The sequence below is a fragment of the Lingula anatina genome, chromosome 3 (assembly GCF_051362555.1).
Source record: "Lingula anatina isolate TDL-2025a chromosome 3, LinAna3.0, whole genome shotgun sequence".
In the NCBI taxonomy this organism is placed as follows: domain Eukaryota; kingdom Metazoa; phylum Brachiopoda; class Lingulata; order Lingulida; family Lingulidae; genus Lingula; species Lingula anatina.
The window spans coordinates 29,241,352-29,262,511 of record NC_141769.1 but is presented as its reverse complement, the minus strand read 5'-3'; the positions used below and the strand labels follow the sequence as shown (position 1 = coordinate 29,262,511).

Genomic DNA, 21,160 nt, shown 5'->3' with positions numbered 1-21,160 from the left:
AATGACCTTGAAACATATACCAAACTACTTGTAATATGCCACTTCATGATTTGTTAGTAATAGCCAGTTTTTTTTGTTTTTGTTTTTTTTTTCGGAATGATAAAAATTGAGTGTAATGGATGTGCAATAGACTTGGTATGAGCATCATAAAATGAGCCAATTCTGAAGCCGGTCTTAACTGGTATGAATAAATAAGACATAACATTTTTCTCAAATGGCTTTAAAAGACTAAAATGACAAGGCTGAAATTGGGAGTCTCACAAAAATCTCTCACATACACCTCACAACTTCTTATCTAATCCAAAAGTACAGAGGTCAATCGGTTATTGCCCAGACATTAATTTTTTCCCTTTCTGCTGAAAACTTGTAGCTGCATGATATTTTTCAACATGACCATGCAGCTACAAGTTGCATGCTTTTCTCAAGTTTTTCCATGAAATAAGCTTTCCAATTTTTCCCCTTTTTTTACTTGAGAAATTGGCAAACACTTCACGTGCCTGCCTGAGCAGATTTGTCATTAAATTTCAAAGAAAAAAACACATGACATGAACTAGGTATCATTAATGGTTTTGGTTCTTGGAAATCTATACAATTCTCCAGGGCACTTCATGTGATTTGCCTGCTACTTCATGTTAACCTTGCACTCTGGACTTTTTTCACCAGGCCCTTAATGTTGAAAATTTACTCTTTTTCCAAGCAAGTGACACTGAAACACTGATACGTATGATGAATTGTGATAGCTCAAAAATTTCTAACGTATCACTTCTTCCAACATTATCTATTTTTCATATGCATGATTTTTTATGACACAAAGCCAACTTATTTTTTTTCCAACTTAATTTTTCTTTATTTATCTTTCTATCAACTAATTTATTTTGAGGCATTGTTAAAAAAAGACTATTTGGGAAAACCAACAATCTGATTTTGTTATGATATATGATAATTATAATAATAATTATTATCATTATTACAGAAGAAAAAAATTAATGAAACATTAGCAAGCAGTAAGGTTACATAATTATGAAAAATTACCATTGACTGAGGAAATAATTGGCAATTCATCTATTTGAGGAAATTTTCAACCTTAATTATAAGGAAAAATTAGAGTTGATCCACAACAGAAAAATATGCTGATCAAAAATTAGATGAAACAGCATGCATGTGCTCTACTAGCTTTCAGGATTATCTACACTCCATGGCAATCAATTTTATAAGCAATAACATGTATCCATTTCACACCTGAAGTCATCAATATACAAGGTACTGATATCACACCTGTCACAGTCACCTGTGGATTTGGAAGTACTCCGAAATGTTTATGTAATCTGTAGTATACATAATATTCGCAATAGGATAGGAAGCTATTCAATTTGTATAGGAAATAGATCTGTCTAGATGGGGATCACTCTCCATCAAGTTATTGCAATTAAGATATTGCAGTGTAGAGATGATGATGTCCACATTTTCAAAGCCCCATTGACATGGAAGCACTTCAAAATGGCTCGATTCCTTTGCCAGTTCTCGAAAAAAAAAAAAAAAAAAAAAAAAAAAAAAAAACAGATTGATACTCTAAAAGTTTGTTCTAAGATAGTAAACACTTAGTAGTTAAACTGAAAAGATGAGAACTTTGTAGAGAATGGGAAATTAAATAAATCTATCCTTATTAGCAAATTATCTTTACGTAAAGTGTGCGTCCACTCCAGCATATAGCAGAAAGCTTTGAGGAGCGTGCAAAAGTGCATGGCAACAAAATCTTTATTTCTTTAACTTCCTAACTACATAAAATGTGTGCAAGCAATGGTGCAGGAAACTCAGTACTTCAACAAAAACATGTGCCAATTGTGCAGCATACAGGGAAAGGAAAAGTACAAAAATATCAGATAATCATGAAAGAAAATATTTACCTGATGACGCAAATGACTGGCATTTTGAAGCGACCTTTTTATGCTTTGCAAAGGGTAAAGACTGCCTGATTTCAGACTTGATAAACATACACTAGATTTAAGACTGATTAAGCAAAACTCCATCTTATTTTAGAGCACGCGTGCCACGCGTGTTCAATGTGCCAATCACGACCCACTGACAGAGAAACTACCTGACTTCTGCCATTTAGCTTTACAATTAAAGAGTGATGCCCTCATTAAAAGCACTTAACACAAGAACCTACAGATTCACACAAGTTTAAAGTCAATCAATCATTTGTAAAGATTAAATGGCAATATTTTAATTAATCTATGGAGTAACATATACAATGGTGCTGACTGGAATATATAAAAGTTTGTTCCTTGGTGACAGAATTTTACTTACTGATTACCAAAACCTTACAGTCACCTAAAAAAATTAACTATAATCAAAAATATGCTTACTGGGAAAAATACTTTTGTTTCTATTTGTCACTGTCAAGTATTAATTTTGCATGCAATTATGAGTAGTTTTTTATTCCAGTTTGTAGAGCAAGAGGAGAAATTGGCAAAATGGGATTATATTATTGTTCAATTTTCTTTTCATTGATTTTATTTATCCATTTATTTATTCTTTGTCAAAATTACTGACTATGGTATTGGCAATTAATGAGAATTTTGCATAGCAGCTTTTTCAATATGGCTGCCATACTCAAAATGGTCATCAATTTTGAAATTTTGACTAAAATGTACTTAATTTCTGCTCTGACAAGAAGAAGAACAAAATATTAGAGGCATTATTTCATTTTTTAACCAAAAATTTTTTTCTTCCATCATTGTAATTGAATACCAGTGCTGCAATAAATACATTTTTAGAGTTCAATTTGACCTCCTAAAAACCAACCTAGAAAATAATTTACACAATCTTTTTCTTAATCAGATGACTATATATTACTAAAGCAATATAACACAGTAATAAATATAAAATATTTTACATATAAATAATATTGATTTAATACTTTCACAATTTCCATTTAATGAGACAAGATAATGAAATCTTTTTATACTAAATCACCAATCTAAAAACTAACACCTCGTTGAAGACCCTAGCATTAATGTATATTCTACGCATTTCAAATTATTATAGCTTCACTCCATTCTCAGGTGTCAACATATCAGACAACAGATCTAAACGTTTCAAGAAAAAATAATAAGGGCATTCAGCTCCATATGATGATGGACCTACCTTTTTCTGTTTATACTTGATAGCCAGCTTGAGGCGGCTGAGTTTCATCCTATCAGGACTTGAATCATGAGGCACAGCACCACTCGAGTCATGGTTTAAAACAATTTCCAGTTCATGAGATCCCCTCGTCTGGTCTAAGAGATCCACTGCGAAATCCTGGCATTGCACAGATAAACCCTCATACTCAATTTTAAACTCATTCTCAATTCGGCTCAGTCGTTTCAACTCCCAACTCAGTTCAAATGCAGTCAAAACTGGGTCTTTGCTGGACAGTGCTATAAGGCTAGGACTAGCAAGAGCACGATACGCGTTGATACGTGATCGCGAATGTCGCAAAATATCATCGGAACTGTTTGCTACACATTCTCGACAGCTGCATTGTACGTCGTGCGGCTTTGGTATGCGATCACCCCGGTCCAGGAGTATCTTGATGATTTCATAATTGTCTCTATGTGCAGCCAGAATAATGGGAGTGATGTCAGGGGTGAAGGAATCTGAAGGGGTTCCACCGAGGTAGCCCTAAAAAATACAGAAACATGAAAAAAATACAGAATAATTACTGAATTGAGGCAAATAGGACAAAATATTTGTGGCAAAATAAAATTCATGACTTAGATAACCATTAAATGTAAAAATAATGCCATGTTTAAATATTTTTTGAAAATGATAGTGACAAATAGTGAAAAAATAGACCTGTCCACTCAATGAGGCTTATACGGGAAAAAAGAGAAATGGATTTTGGCAGACGCTCAAAGACAATGCCTGCAGGTTTTAACTAGAAAGTTCACATCAATGGCCAATCCATGTTTGCTTTCACTAATTTTGTTTTAAGTTGCAATGGATGTGACAGACAGCTTGATTGCACCCATCCAGCTAGTAATCTGCACTTTAAGTAACCATCCCATTGAGATGTTGGAAAAGGTAATTGAGGAATATCATGATAGCTTTGGAATCCCAAGCAAGGCTCAGACAAGATGTTCAGTGACAATCAAACCCTGTTCTCTGTTAATATTAAAATATCTTTTGATGTACAAAAATCATAGAAGCATAGATGCTGAATACTCCCTATAATAGTAGTTTTTTTGAATAACAGAAATATGGTTTTCAATTGATACCATCCTCTCAGCCCAAAAAAAGTTCTGGGCTTAAAACAATTATTCATCAAGTGCTCAAAAGAGAAGAAAAATGCCAAGACTTGATGCTCTATTTCAAAAGTACATTACTTTATCACCAGGGGCTTTTACAACTGGACAAAACCATCTCATCAATTCCATCTGGATACACAGATATCAATAAGAAAAAATCTAATATCTCCAAGGGGTTTCTTGCAGATCATAATTTTAAAATGCAATGACCTGTGTTTGATGTGTAAGGTCATTCTTTTTTCAAGAGAGACATTGGAAATGGCTTCAAATCACTGGAAATGCCAGATTTCTTAATTTGATATAAGAAAAAAAAATAAAGTGCAATACTATCTTTCGTGGTTCTCTTGAAATCCATACCATTCAGATAAAGGGGACACTTTCATTACAGTGATGGATTCATTTTGATTTCTGAAACCTCCCTAATCTCAAAGGAACCATAGAAGTTCAGATGTGAAACAAGCAGATAAAAAATCAGTCTTGCATAGAAAAATGCATTCCACTCCAAACCATCTTGCTTTGTTATAAACAAAGATTACAAAACTATATGAATCTCAATTGTAGACCAAAGAGAAGAGCGAAATGAGTTTTCAAAATAGAGGTTATTTCATTCTTGTACAGTCACTATTCATATTTCCAACCTCATGGATTTTTTTCTGCAACAGGAGAATCTGATCGATTGACTGGTGATCAATTAAGCTTAATTGTAGCTCATTTCAGTGACCGTTCACAGTGAATTTTGTAGTCCTAGCTAATGCTCACTAACTCCAGGGAGACTCTTGCTGAATGCAATTAGATTAAAAGACTAACATGCCCACTATTGTTTCCAAAGTACTCGTACTATCACCAACTTTTCAATATTATACTCCATGCCAGAAGGAGGAGTGTTAGTCCTCTGATATGATGGCATTCAGCAAGAGTGGAATCAGTGGGCATAAGCTAGGTCGACAAAATTCAATGGGAACGGTCCCTTAGACACCCTGAGGTCACTGGAGACTCTTCTCTGTTACCAGCTTACATGTACCTCCGCTGAATCCAGTACCCTGTAAAATTATGTTGATATAATAAAGAGGCCTCTGACACTCAGGGTGATTATCTGGCATGGAAGATATGAACTGAGATGAAAGCTGTCACATGCCATTTGTCAGTCATCTTACAGCAGATGTTTACTGTGTCACTTCAAGAAATTTAATTTCATTATTTGCACATATTCATATGTCAGAGTCAAGTCATATCACATATCAATCAATAAAGTTTTAAGTTAAGGGTGGAGCAAGGGGGATAAACCCCTCTCCAAACAACCCCAAAGCTAAATAATTGAAAAGCAATTGAAGTACATTAAATTTTCTACCCCTGTCATCCCCAAATTTTTGTAGTAATCTTGGATCTTTGAATGTGTTCCAACATCTGGCAATTTCTGTGGAGTTCAGGTCAATTATTGCCTCTCTATTCTGAGTACTTTTGGTTATTCCCCCGTCATGAAATACAGTTAGTAAGACCTACAGCTAGTAGATGTCAGGGTTTTTATCTCAATTCTGCAACAATAATCAATAATAAACTCAAAACCGCATGGGCAAAGGAAATCAATTTGGAAATGGCTTTGATAATGGTAGTCACAACAAGATGTCACTGTCTTTCTGCCTCTACATACAGCATTGCCAACTCTACTCAATTATTCTATTCTTAATTGTTTTTGACAACTGATTTCCTGCAGTATAAGGTTATCTTATCTATGGCAGTAATTACTGCACTGACAACTTAGGAAAGCACCCCTTCTGCCAAGTATTTTATGATTCCAAAATTCATAATTTTCAGTAATCCGACTTCAATAGAAGTTCCTGAGAAATTTTATATATATTTAAAAAAATTTTCTTTTTCTTTAAATGGAATCAAAAATTTTAGGTTGAAAAAAGATATAAGTTACACATTTAGTTAACATCACAATTAACAACAGATATATGGATTTAGAACTACTTAACATTGTGCAAGGTTGACAAACCTTGAAAAGTTCCTTTCCACACAACACACAGACAAGGGATTCATTTCACAGCACCAAGAGACCATCTTGAAAAAGATTCAACGTCTAATAAAATAAATAAATAAATAAATAAAAACACCACCACCTGCTAACCACCTACTCAGAGATACCTGCTAGTTAGTCAGGATCTATGGGGACTATTAAAATCAACTAACAAAATGATTACTGAAGGTTATTAACTACAAACTACTGTGTAATGGCCATGTGTTTGAGGCAGGCCTGTAGCAGACTGGTGCTTGCCTGGTCGGGGAATTTCCCATTTTGTCAAATTTGAATTATAAATATTTTTGACCTGAAACCCTAATTTTGTGCATTTCAGTGAAAATTGTCTATCAGGGTTAAAACACTCTAATTTTATAACCAGGCAGGGTGTACTTTTGGACGGCATAATTTGATGCATCTGAACAAGATTTGCCGGGGAGCACCCCTCTGGACCCCCCCCCCCAACCCCCACCCCCTTCCAAACTCCCCAAATATGGAAGGTGCTTGACTCATCACTTTTGAGCCTGTGGCTACTGGGCTGATAAGGATGAACATGCACCTAATTAAGGAGACTATATATACTATACCTCCATGTCCCGATCTCCAGAATGGCCCATAAGCTGATGAAAGTAGCAACCAAATTATATATATCATCTTATTTCAGAAAAAGGAGTTATATATTGTTTTCATTTTTATTCCTCCTGTTTTTTTGCAGTATAAAGAGTTACAGGTGAGACAAATGCACTATTTTTTAAATAAAATGTTTGGGGGTATGAAGCATGAAATTTTATAAAATATCAAAAAAATTATATTATTTGTCAATCTCTTAAAGTGTATCGGTACAGACTGCATTGCTAAATTATACCACTCAATATGAAATGGGCCGATAACCATTGAAAAAAGTCTGAAGACAGCCATCAAAACATGAAGGCCAAAATTATAATGGCTTTCAAACTTAATTTTGATCTCATACTCACAGTCAAATCTTTTTTCCGCGATGCTTGATACTGCAACAATAACTCTACTGCTTCCACATTCTCTTCATTAATAGCATGGAGCAGGGCATCTCTCATCTCAACTCCAAAACTCAAAAGAAGTTCGATCATTTCAAGATTCTCATTTTCAATGGCCACTAGCAACGCCGATCTTCCCAGTGGATCTGTACAGTTGATATTTATGCTGTAATAGACTGGCGCGTCTTCTAGGTAACGACGTACGTTGGCCATGTCGCCTCTCTCTACAGCCAGGAGGTACTGTTTTTCTTCATTGTTCAGATCATTTTCCTTACGGACAACACCACTGCCAAAATGATCTGTCTGAAAGGCTTCGATCCCAATTTCATCCTGGATCTTCCCAGCCAAAACCTGCTCACGGTACTTTCGGTACACTTTATCCATGATATTTAAATCTGGAAAGATATATTATAATATCTTATTAACACAACTTATCATTAGCAGGGTTTAACAGGATGGCAACATATGTTTTTTACAAAGCATTAATCCTGAAAGATAAATTCCATGCATCAGATTCAAAATTCCCTTTTTGTCACCAGTATTTCCAGTATCTCCAAGTTTATTGCTGAAGGTAACCTAGGAAACCAATTAAATTTGAAAATATACAATAAAACATCAATCCTCAAATTTGAAAAAAAAAAATTGATCAACAAATAGCCTCGTACAGTTTTTCTCTAGTTTACTGAGTGTTAATGACGTTTATATCCCCTGACTGAATCATGAGTGATATTGCTACAGAACCCTTAACATATTTGAAACATGACACGGCTATTTCTGACATGCAACAAGTACCATGAAATGTACTTTACAAATTATCAGAGATAAAAGCTTCAAATATACTAAGTACACCCCTGTTTTTTTTTTTTTTTTTTGTGTAAACATACAGTGTACATTCAAAACGCAATTAGTGATGCTCTGTCAGTATGCCGTTGTAAGATTCATTTTCCCACTTCTGTGACAAAAACACAACAGAGCACCTGAACCATTATAAATCATAGATCATGATTACTTAGAGATATTACAAGTGCATGTTGGGAAACCTGATACTTTTTTATAACAATATTTTTGGACAATCAAGTATACTAAGAGGTACTCCACATACTAATGATGGCTAGAAAATGCTTCTTTTATATATATATATATATATATATATATATATATATATATATATATATATATATATATATATATATATATATATATATATATATATATATATATATATATATATATATATATAATTTGCCTTAGACTTAAACTTATATCTTACAAAATAACCAATTTAATTAATTACATAAAAGCTGTATTTGAACACTATGGCATTTCATATTGATTGGACATAACATTTTTTGAATTATTTTTCAATTCAAAGTTTACCATCTAAGCTTTCTGTTTATCTGTAGAAGGCCGCAAATTAATATTTCCAGTCGAGTAGTCCATACAGCTATACATACAGTGCCAAATTTTCAATAAGGTTCCAACACACAAACAAAAACAATGACTTTCATATTTCAATCAAGTAAAACAATGACTTTCATATTTCAATCAAGTTTCTATTTTTGTGTTTGTATAGTCCCCTTTTTCCAACCACCTTCATATGCTTACTACTGTACATCCATCCATCTGCTTCCTCCAGTACCTACCTGCATTTCTACAAAATATCTGTCTTGTTACCAATAAGCTGTGGACAGAATGGCTATGATCATACAATATTCAACATAAAGTATAAACTTAGCATGGCAATTCCACTTGCTCTTGATAGCACATAAAAATAATCATGTGGCAGATATAAATCACTTTTTCATCTCACCTACCCAATAAATGTCAGCCGAGATCATCATCAACTAAAAAAAGTGATCGAAAAATAACCCGAGACTTCAGCCAGGAATAAGTCCTTCATCTGACCTGCAGTGAACAAGTTTTCCTCCAGTAATTAAAAAAAATCTCACATAAACATGCGAGAGAGAAAAAGAGTTTGTGTTGCTAAGGCAACAAAAGTAGCGTGGACTCAAACCCCATTTCCATCACTTGGACCATAATCATCTTTCGCACTTCCATTAGCTTCCTGTTAATATTTATCTAACTCCTGTAATGTCCTACCTTATACTGCAGCTTGGTTGTATTAACGGCCACTTGCACCCATAACACAGAGAGAATGATGCACAGGTGAACCGAGAGATATCACTTCTATCATAAGTGAAATGGATGATTTTGATCATAAAACTGGTCTGATCACTTCATAAGTTTTGTGAAAACAATTTGGCAATGGCTCCATAAATAACATTTATTTTAGTTATCTTTTTAAAAGGAAGACAATCATATGTCTACCAGCAATGAGTGCTGACACAGAGGATAGAAAATTTCTGAATCGTTCTGTTTCGTACACATTGCTGGTTAATTAAATCACATGGCCACCACTCAGGTAATTATACAAATAATTATTAATCTAAGCAGAGTACAACAATAGGAAACCTTTCACCAACAGTATGTGATGGAAAAAGAATGGTTCAGTGTCATTCTATCTTGTGTGTGTGAGTGCCAATAGAAAAAGAAATGAACAGACCTGAAATGATATGTCTAGTCTTGATGTCTACTACCTCATCTACATTATCCCAGTCATAATGACTAAAACACTGACTGTATCATCTTCAGCAAATCAATAAACGGACACTTATCAGAAGTGAACATACCTTGATGGACACGCAATGCATGCTTCCCAGTCAGTCAACAGAATGTATCCCTTATTTACAGGATTAAGGTTTAATTTTTCACGAAGATTAACTTGGCTGTTCATTGATTTTGACTTCATCTGTACAATTTACAAACGTGTTTTCAGTGTTTTTTGTTCTTCAATCCTAATATATGCGCATGTAATTATACGATCATGAAACACACACACACACACACACACACACACACACACAGAAATGTCATTTCAGCCATATACACCCTGTTGTTTAAAACTAATATCCCGCAGATGATTCTTAACAGTTGCCATTGATGAGATCACAGAACCACTCTACTCAGCAGGGAGCAGTTTCAAAAGAACAATTAAGAAAAAGTGTCTGAAGCTCGATTCACATCTCTGACAACAAAGTGATTGTCTGTTTCCAAGCACAGCACAGCCCCAGATCTCCGAGTCCACATCTTCCAGGTAATTATCAACATAAATCACAGTTAACTTCTGGGAGCCTCACAGTCTGCCTTATATAATGATTAATGGGTTTCGTATTTGCCAGGTTAAAACAAAATCACTGAGAATGTTATCAGGCAGTGATTTTTATCTGTGTCATCTTACAATGGAGTGACAATCTCTGCCTGATAGCTGCTAAAAAGTCATTGTGTGGCTTCAAATCGACCAAGAATACAACAGTCAAAAGCAAAGGATACATAATGAGATGAAGAAAAAAAAAACAGCAATTACTAAAAAAATTTAAGTGCCTCAATTACTCCATACTGTTTCAATATTTTTATTTCTTGTTAGTAAAAATGTGCATTCAGACATGAATATTCAGCTTGTTTTCCAAAACTTTACATCACACTTTTCAGATAAAGGTGTTCAGAAATTAAATGTAATAAAAGCTAGTTTCAAAACAATGCATTTACTATATTTACATTTACTATACTATATTACTAAACTATTCCCAAATGAGAGGGATTTTAGCCAAACAATGGCCAACAACAATGTAAAACACATTATATGTACTCTGTATGTTAGAAAAGGAACTCCATAAGATACACTATCAAGTCAAAATGCATAAATCATTCATGAGAAATGTTGCATGTAATAGGCAACATTCTGCAGGGAAATAAATAAGTCAATTAGTTACAAATCAAAAAGACATTTTCATGCTCCTCCTCACTATAGACAAAAATACCCTTATCCATGTCATCTGAATGGCAAAACAGACTGCAAAGACGTCGTTTTTATTTAAATTATAAATCTCTATCAATGAAATTTTTGATTACTTCCTTTCAAGAATTTTTCATATATCATTTTTAGAAAAACCTCACAAATGGCCTATGTATTAGACAAGCATACTTGATTAATGGAACCACTTTCTCATTTCTCAGCTTAGTTATAGAGAGCATGTTCAACAAGCTTTAAATGTCTTTCATTGTAGAAAGTATAAACATCTTCTTGAATAGACTTGCTTGAATTTCCACTTTTATTTCCAGAAAACAAGGAATCCATTCAACTTGGCCTACACAATAACTATTGCTCAATTCTGGTGAAGTGCTATAAGGATGAAAACACAAACCATCATCTTTTAAAAAATGACGATAATTAGGTATGCATAATGGGGCACAAAAAACCATTTAAAAATCAATTTTCGGAATTATCAATCAACTCTAATGATCTGCCGTGTTAGAAAATCAAAGATGAGAGGCGAAAACCTTTCCACAAATATGACAAAGAATTTCAACATCCTAAGCTTACATACATTTTTCTTGAATTATTCATGGGTGTTAATCTGTTGAGTGAACGTATTTCTGCCACCTCCATATCCCGTTTCAGAATGTATGCCATGAGGAATACAGTAAATGTGTTAAACTCACTGGAATTAATTTAGTCACAGTTGTGACATGCAAAACCTTATTTACTTTGGGACTTGAAAAAAAAACATGAAATTCAGGAAGATGCTTCTCACCCATGCCATTTTCTAAATCATTCAATACAGTGAACAAACATTGACATTAAAACACTTCAGTAGACTCTAAAAACCACTTAAAATCCAAGGCATTTTTCTCAGTTTTAGAGCAGGGATATCTAAATGTTTCTCACATTAATAATCTTTTTTTTTTTTTTTTTCTTTTTTTTTTTTAGGTAAAATCAATAGCATCATCAGTCTTCCTGTTTTCTGATAAAAAGAAAAAACAACATCTGAAATCATAGATAATCTGACAGAATTATCCACTGCCAAACAACGGAAAATTGGTTTTTCAACGGAAGCAAATCAATATCTTTATTTCAAGAAAAATCCTGATAAAAAACTGACATAAAATAACACAATGTTTTCCAGCAGATGAAGGGCAAACACGTCAATATTTCTGGGGGTCAAAAGTACTAAAAGAAAAAAAACTGACAGAAAGTAAATTGGGAGTGAATCACCCCAAGTTTCTGGCTTAATGGGAACCCACTTCCACAACCAGCACCCCGACAGGCATGTCCCCTTCGCAAAGCGACATGTAGCGACTGGCCCTTACATATGACTAAGCTACAAGGGGTTTTGCTCTATTTTACAAGTTCGTTTCCAACAATCTGGGTGGAAATTTTAAATACGTACCTTGCGAGGGGTTTTGTTCTCTTTCACAAGTTCCTGTTTTGGTGGAAATTCTACATGGCAACGTACTGATCAAAATGAATAGCATTAACTTGACAGGTCAAGGTGAATATCTTATGTAACAGCTAGGCTATCAATTTTTAATTTCTTACAAGCATTTCAATTACTGATACATGTACCATTTTATGTATAAGAGCCATAACGTCAATGCAAAGTATATATATTGAGGAAACCCATTGTACATGTAAGTCCCATGAAACTCAGAGTGAACCTCCCCAGCTGTTGTTACCTCAACAATTTATATCAGCATTGTATATTACACTAATCCTTAAATAATGTAGTAGTTTCTTACCTAGCTTTCATGTATTATTATATAATGGATCCTCATATAATTATCATGGCTGATCATTATATATCTGCACCCAAATGGTGTCAATTAAGGCAGTGATGAATGGTAAAAAGTGCTGCTTTGGGACTTGCAAAAAGTAATCAAGACAGGTCTACAAAGTGCTGTGAACTACAATTTAGTTGGTGCAAACAAGTACATACATGACATAGTGTGAACACATGTACACGAGGGTGTGAACACATGGACCAGGGGACGTGGACACATGGACGAGGAGGTGTGAACACATTTACGCGAGGGTGTGAACACATGGACGAGGAGGTGTGAACACATGGACGAGGGGGCGTGAACACATGGACAAGGGGGCGTGAACACGTGGACGAGGGGGGGTGAACCCATGGACGAGGAGGTGTGAACACATGGACAAGGGGGCACAGCGAGCACTAGGGCGGAAAAGTGTTCAGAAAAGTTGACAAAATGAAATGGTGCTTAGGAAAACTGGATGAAATAGACTGTAGGGTGTCTTACATGGAGAATGTGATGGAGACAATGAAGAATGAAATGAAAAGGATAAAAGGATGAAAATGGGGGGAAATTGAAGAACTCGATATCTAAAATTAAAAAAAAAATAGATCAGCAGGCAAGAAGTATGTGCGATAACCTTGTTTTTACAAGGATAAATGAAACCAACTAAGAAGACACAGAGATTACTCTGATTAACTTTCTCAAATTCTGGCAGAGACGATGAAGATTTAACACTCCTGCTTTTCACAGTCTACTCTGAGAGTACACAGAAAGGGAAAAGGATGCCAATAGTAGCAAAAGTTGTGAATTTCAAAGAAAAAGGCCAAATTAAGAAAACAGTGGTGATGCTTAAAGGAATAGAAAAAGAAACTAGTACTGGATAAATGAACAATTTCCTTGTGAAATCAATGAAAATAGAATAAAGATGCTCTATCCACATGATACTTCTGCAAAGAGATAGAAAATAAAAAACCATAATGGTAACCCTCAACTGCATCAAAAAAATATATATATTGCTTTTATAGATTTTGCAGCCTACTCTAATAAAATATGGAGAACAGGGCCACAGTGAAGACGCTAAAAGCATTTCCTGGATATTTACTATCAACCTACACATTACAACATGTATGTTTTTTTTAAATTTATTTTTTTACATAACATCCTTATTACATCAATAAATGAACATCATTTTAAAATCTGCCATGTGTCAAAAAATAAAAATTACCTGAAAGCAGATGATTCCATTCCCCAGGCAGTGGTTTTTCTGCAGCCATGGCTGTTGGCGTTGTGAACTGCCTCAACCATCTACAGCAGTGGTTTACATTACACCAGTATAGACTACTTAAAGTCTAATAGCTTCCCTGAGCAATTCAGTGTGGGGGAAATCTCCCTAACAATCTGTTCAAAATGATGATGGGGCAGCACAACTACTTATAATCTGCCGATGCATGTATCTGTCTGGATTGCCCTCAGAATTGCCAACCACCAGTATCCCAGTCCAGATCGAGCGACAAACCTTGATATCTTCTTTTTTTTTCTTCTTGATAAAAATTGATCTTCAGAGGGTACTGCTATCCATTAGGATAGAATAACTAACTACATCAGGCTCTCATGGAGCATATGCCATCAGCTCAGACAACAATTTCAAGCACCTCTCTATTCATAGTAAATAAAGACACATGTGGGCCGGTGAAATGACGTGATATACATAATCGGGCTATAATTTCCATTTCCATTTTGTCAATAAACAGGGCAGATGATATTTAAAAAAACTACTGGCTATTAAAAATATTAAGGAAGGAAATGTGAACAGCTTTACCATTGTAGAAGGAGGATCACTGTTGGTGTATAGATTGTAATATGACACATGCATGTTAACTAATGTTCACATTGTCAAATTATGAAATTAAACACTTTATGTAATGCACCATAATACCTTCACTGAACTGAAGAAAGAAAATTATAAACTAGAAGAAAATGTTGAAAAAATAATACTTTACACATACTTTACAAACTAGAGGAAAACGCGTGGGGAGCTGTGTAAGAGGCGGAGAGACCATTCCAGAATTAAGCGGTCTTCCTTTCATGTGGGTCTGCTATACTAAGGCCATGGGCCAGCTAGCACTCGGGTCTTCTCATTCTGAATGGCCCCTTGGTCTTGGGTGTGAAGACAAGTGTGCTGACACTTTTCACATCATACCATCTACCTGCTGGCCAATGAGGCCAACCGATGCAACTTCATTGGTATCAGAGAATTCTAGACTCACGAAGGAGAATATAGGCTGGGAAATTTAACTTCACAAAATTATTTACCATCAAACATTCAAAAAGGCCAGAGAGGATTTCAATTCATGCAGGCTTCTATGTGATTTTTTTTTCATTTACCACTTGTTTTATTAGAGAGAGAAAAAATTTAAAGCTGCGCAAAAACTCAGAGACTTATGTGAAAATGGTCGATGAAAACTCACATTAAAGTCTTCTACACAGCAATCAATCATACCATATAATCTTTCCTTTCAGAACACTTCACAATGTTTGTGTTGTATTACATTTTGAGTGGTAGATAAAGAAAGGCATTGAAATATTATCTGTAACTGATCTGTCAGGATGCATAACCAAGCAATGATTAATGCATGACAGTGCCTATTAATATAATTAAAGTAAAAATAAGAAAAAGTTGAATCAAAAATAAAAAATTGAGAAGGAAATAGGTACAGATCAGCTGCAACCAGAGAAAGCATAATAAATATCACTGCATGGTCTCTCAGCGGAATAAAAAAACCTTGAAGTTTTGGCTGTCACAAAACTCCATAGAGATTATTGACAGAAGAAGCAAATTTGACAAGGGCAGCACTGAAGAGCATTCACTTGTAGCAGAATCATCTGCCAGAACGGAGAGGATGGGAGGAGGCAAATTACCATAATTCCAAATTGGCTGCCAGGAAAACATTTTATAAAAATAATACAGTAAAAGACATCTTTTAATTCTGCATCATAAATGATGAATACATCAATAACATGCTTCTGTAGGCTTTGGTGTTTGGGATTAACATTACATTATTATATATGGCAAAAGAGAGGCCATAACCTCCTTCTCCAACCTTCAATGACAATTAAGTCTGATGGACAGAGCTTAAAAGAAATATAGGACTGGTATTACATGATGAAATCATTCCAACTTTGTCAAGAGAAACGCAGGGACAGAAGAAGTCTTAAGAAAAGAACAAAATACCTCTATTGGTAACCACTTTGAAAATCATCACTCCTCATGTGGTTATGTATTTAGGCATAACCTGCTGGGTGCATCTTTCTTAAATACCATGTCTACCACTCTAATGGCATTCATCCAAAATAGCCGAAAGTGTTTTGACTAACATGAAAAGCAAGATTCCATGGGATTTAGAGGAGAGTGGCATCAGAAATAATGCAGACTAGCAATAATGGCACAGCAAAGAAAAAAAAAAAGAAAGAAAAAAAAAGACAGAATTTATGGTAATTACTCATTGGCAATCTTTTCAATGGGTGAAATTTGTAAATTTTACAGATACTGTATTTTTTAAATTTTAGAAATTTTATTTTAGAAATATTATTTTGTGACTATAAAATTATGCATCTGATAATTTGATCATTTTACCCCTTAAAAAGAACAAGTAATAACCACATTTAATGATTTTTTTCTGGACGTTTTTTCTTAAGATCTGTCAAATTACAGTATATTGCACAAAAGCAGTGTTTTAATGCGTGTAACCTTTGTATTGCTTTCTGAGATAACATCCCTGGCACAGAGTTGTACCCTGATCAGACGCCTTATTGCTGTTAACCCGACCTCCCAGATTCGCACACATTTTCTAATTTCATTAATCATATGATGTCATGTTGTGCCAGACACCTCATTTTAGGCAGTCTAGGATAATTTCTAATATAGAATACTTGCCTAACCATCATACCAGTATAAAGTATTCATTTAATGGAGATATATTAATATGAAACCAAGAAAATGTTATCTACATGGCAACAAATGTATAGTTACTGCCTGAGTGCCCTCATCACTCAAAAACATAATTATTGCTTTTAAGTAAGTTATATTCTTTGCAGAAGTCAAATAATAATTCTACCAGCACTGCAATCATTTTAAATGAAATTAAGTGTTATCATCTTTGTCCCTGAAATAGTAATTAAAGTCAGCCATTTGAAAAAGTATAATAGCCAGGTGGGCTCTGGTTTTGTTTACAATATATATTCTAAAAATAAATTTGGCAAAAACAAGATCAGATAATGCATGCTGTTTCATTGATTTATTTTTAAAAATCCACACATTTTAACATAATCGAATAAACTTATAAGACTGGTATCAGCTGCCACATGAACTAATCATTCAACAGTGATTTCATTATACAATCATATAGGTGCTGCAGTTGGGGGTGTTCAGAGAGAGCAATTCTTTAAGGAGTTTGTAAAGACAAATTATGACACAACTCACACAAAACAGACTGATTGTTCCATGTGCACATCTATTCTATTATTATTTTTATTATTATTATTATTATTTATTTATTTATTTATTTTTGACCTGTGACCAAATGAAACGCCTGATAGAGAGATGACGATTGAATCATTGTCAAATCAACTCAGAACAAACAAGAGGAAATTTTAGTATGAATGTCATTTCTGATTTGGTACTACCTTGTGGTTAACCAATTTCACCACAGCATACAACATTGGTTCCTTAATTATTTCTTTCTTGGAAACCCTACCATGCAGTTTGACACTCTGGTTATGCAAAATGTCTTAATTAACAATATTCTTCATATATATGTTTTTTCAGTGCCTATCATCAATTAAGAAGTAGCTAGAGTATCAGCAAATGATCTAGGAAAAAAGTGCACTTTTTCCCAAATGCCTTGTTACTGTTATAATTGATCACAGCAGGTTTATCAGAAATAACATGAAGGCACATTTCACAGAGTGGGAATTATCAATTATTAATTTTTTATCTTTGAAAGTCATACTGGTATCTTGTTCACATCTGTCAATCATAAGCAGAGCATCTATCACTGCCGTCACTATTCAACAATCATTATTTAAACAATTGGACAAATTTTTAAAATATCCCTGGTCCTATCATTTGCATATTTCTGATATGTTGAACGCTAAATGCTACAGGAAGGACAACTAATTAAGCTGTAGGCCACCTACACAATATAGACTGATGTATAAACTAGAGAAACACATGCGTTACATACCTGTAGCACGCAAAACCAATCCATCAGAATGTCATGACCTCTATCTGCAGTTTTTATGTTTAGATCACGCTGACCATAATGACAACATTTCTAAAACCCTACATGCTGTCTAGCTGTGATAGGTATTAGTGGTTCCTGACACAGTGTCTCATGCAAAAGTAGCATAAATATTACCAAATGAATATGGTGAAATAGGTTGAGCTAGCTTATCACATCAGAAAATTTTGACTTATGCCACTTAAAACACGCCCACAAAAAGCCACTGGAAGTCATTTGTCCAAACCTCTTTTTTATACTGCCTAGTCTAGGCACTTAATTGTCTACCCCTATGGTACAACTGTATACTCTGTGACTTTATATTGCTTTTAGAGAAAACTTACAAGGCATGGAGAAACCTGAAATGAAAACCTAGAGAGCTAATGCCACCTGTAATTTGTACTAATACTGCCTATACTGATAACTTACAAGGTATGGGGAGACCATAGTAAAATATTGAACTACACAGTGAACTAATTTTTTTTTCTCCATCGAAAGTGTTTAGATAACAACCAAGAAATATGTTGATAAAACGGTGCATCAGTGTTCTGTTAAAGCTTGTTACAAGGTTGGATTCACAATACGAGGAAGGTCTCAGATAGAAATGTAAATACTGTATGAGCCTGTCTGTAAAGAACTCCTACTGGTACAGTGTAAATTTTGACAATGTCAAGTCTGAAGGTAAAGCAATCTCCCAATTACCAGATGAAATACATGGTAAATGCAGTAAATTGTAGGATTAAAAAAACTCAGTATACATGTACTTTAAAATAAATAAGCTGGAAAGTTACCAATTTTGAATTTGAATTTTGAGTTTGCCAAATGATGACAGCAAATTTGAAGCAAAAATAAAAGCATTTTTTTTTCAGATATCGAAGCAGCAATGTTGTAATACACGTAAAATAAAGCTATGAAAAAAGGTGTTTTTGCAAAGAGGACAATTCATTTTCTCTGACTGCCAATAATGTTTATACCACACTTCCTTGACAAAGATTCTGGAGCTCTGTACGGTTTTCCAGAGGGGAGAATAGAACAATTAAAAATAATAATAATAATAATAATAATAATAATGAAAAAATCAAAAATAAATCAAAAAGCAAGGTTCAATACATCTTAATACACCTTGGAGTCCCTAAAAATTGACACAAGTCATTACCTGAGTATGGTTGAATTTGACAAAATCCTGCATCGTATTGAACTTTCTTGAAAACAAGAACAGTATGCAATATTGCTGTGATGTACTGAAGGTGGTGCATGCTTACTTCAGTCCTTTCTGTGCATTAATAAACTTGCCACATGAAGTATTAAATACATGGCACATACAGCTATAAATACTGTACATCATTTGCACTTGACATCTTAATAAATCCAGTATATACCTTTATAATGCAAATATGTAGTTGAAAGACTCTACCCCTTACGAGCAATATTATAGAAAAATATTTAGTTTAAAAGACCTCCCTTGAGAGCAATAAACCTAATAACTGCCATGCTGTGGGTGGGCAATGCAAAATATTTATGCTAAAAGACACTGGCTGATGCTACTTAAGTCGTTTGCCGGGGCACTAATGTTTGCGTGTGAGCTGCACTGCTGCAAGAACTCAACTGAAAATTTCAAATATCAAGCATTTGAAGGACCCACCAATGAGAAAGAAGTGTCCGAAGCAAATTGAACCAATCAGATCTACTAGAGAAAGAAAGATGGCAGCACACGCAGTTCTAACATGACAAACATCTCACACCAATGTATCATATTTCAAATCAAATTTATGAACAATGAATTCTTCACTTGAAACAAGCACATGGTCTTAAAAGATTTAATTGCTGTGACTAAAAACTACATAAAAACTACCTGTCACTATGGAATATTTATTCAAATAATGCCACTTTTACCATTATACCTAAGTACTACATGAAAGCCTTTGAAATGAATTTTAAAATGCAGAATTCCACGTTGCTGCGGGAAAAGCTCATCTTTATTATTATGCATGACAGATCTGTCAATGCTTTTAAAATTTAGGGGCATTTTCATCATCATCATCATCATTCCTCTTCGTCCCGTGTGGGACATAAGGCCACTAGGGGCATTTTAGCCTAGAATTATTTGATATGGTCTAAATAATAGAGTAGTCCTGTACAAGTAAAAATGCATTATTTATCATTCTTCACTGGGAAATTAAAAATAAACTACACTCTAACTGTCAGATAATCTAATCAGAACATTTTTTTTCATTTCCAGAATTGCTGATGATCGAAAAAGTGATGAGCACCAGTAAATTTTTGATAACACATGGTAGATTTCCCATTTCTATTTCTTTCCATTAAGCTGTCACTTTAATATGATAGCCAAAATGAGGCTGCATGAGACAGGCCTCATGGCTGATTATCTTAAAAACAAATACATCCGAATACCGATCAATTCATTGAGACAAACAAGTTTGCATGTTTCAAACAAAACAAACTTGTTTACCAGGTATTTTAATGAACTGCCTAAATAAGGAAACTAGACAGCAAAGCTGGCAAACATACAGACACCAAACAGATGATCATGCACAACTGATCAAATCATTGAGACAAACAAGTTTGCATGTTTGAAACAAAACAAAACTTGCTTACCAGGTATTCTGATAACAAGATTGCCTAAAAAAGCTGGAAAATATATAGACATCTAACAGAAAAAAAAAATACAATAATATTTTAAATAAAAGAGTAAAATAAATCCAATAATGTTGATTTTCACAAAAATAGCCTTTTTTTACACAGTTATTCAGCAAATATTAAGTAAAACAAATATATGGTTTGGTTAATCTGATCTTGCTGATTTTAAAAGGAATCTGCCACATTTTAAAACATACAAAGTGTGAATCAGCAAATTTGAAGTAAGAGAAAATACTGTATAAATAA

General features: G+C 34.2%; 1 protein-coding gene across 9 annotated transcripts in view; it reads right to left on the bottom strand.

Moving 5' to 3' along the window:
* LOC106181868 (transient receptor potential-gamma protein) overlaps window positions 1-21,160 on the bottom strand; it is a 62,571-nt gene that overhangs the window by 16,574 nt on the left and 24,837 nt on the right. For 6 of the 9 annotated variants that reach the window (XM_087007467.1, XM_087007466.1, XM_087007472.1 and 3 more), the window contains 3 exons: window positions 7,287-7,717; window positions 6,897-6,929; window positions 3,148-3,666 (listed from right to left, as the gene is read on the bottom strand). In XM_087007467.1, the coding sequence (XP_086863593.1) occupies window positions 3,148-3,666; window positions 6,897-6,929; window positions 7,287-7,706 (972 nt within the window). In that variant the 5' untranslated portion in view covers window positions 7,707-7,717. Of the gene's footprint in view, window positions 1-3,147; window positions 3,667-6,896; window positions 6,930-7,286; window positions 7,718-12,959; window positions 13,082-21,160 lie in introns of those variants that run through there. The other 3 variants (XM_087007471.1, XM_087007473.1, XM_087007469.1) reach the window with 2 other exon arrangements.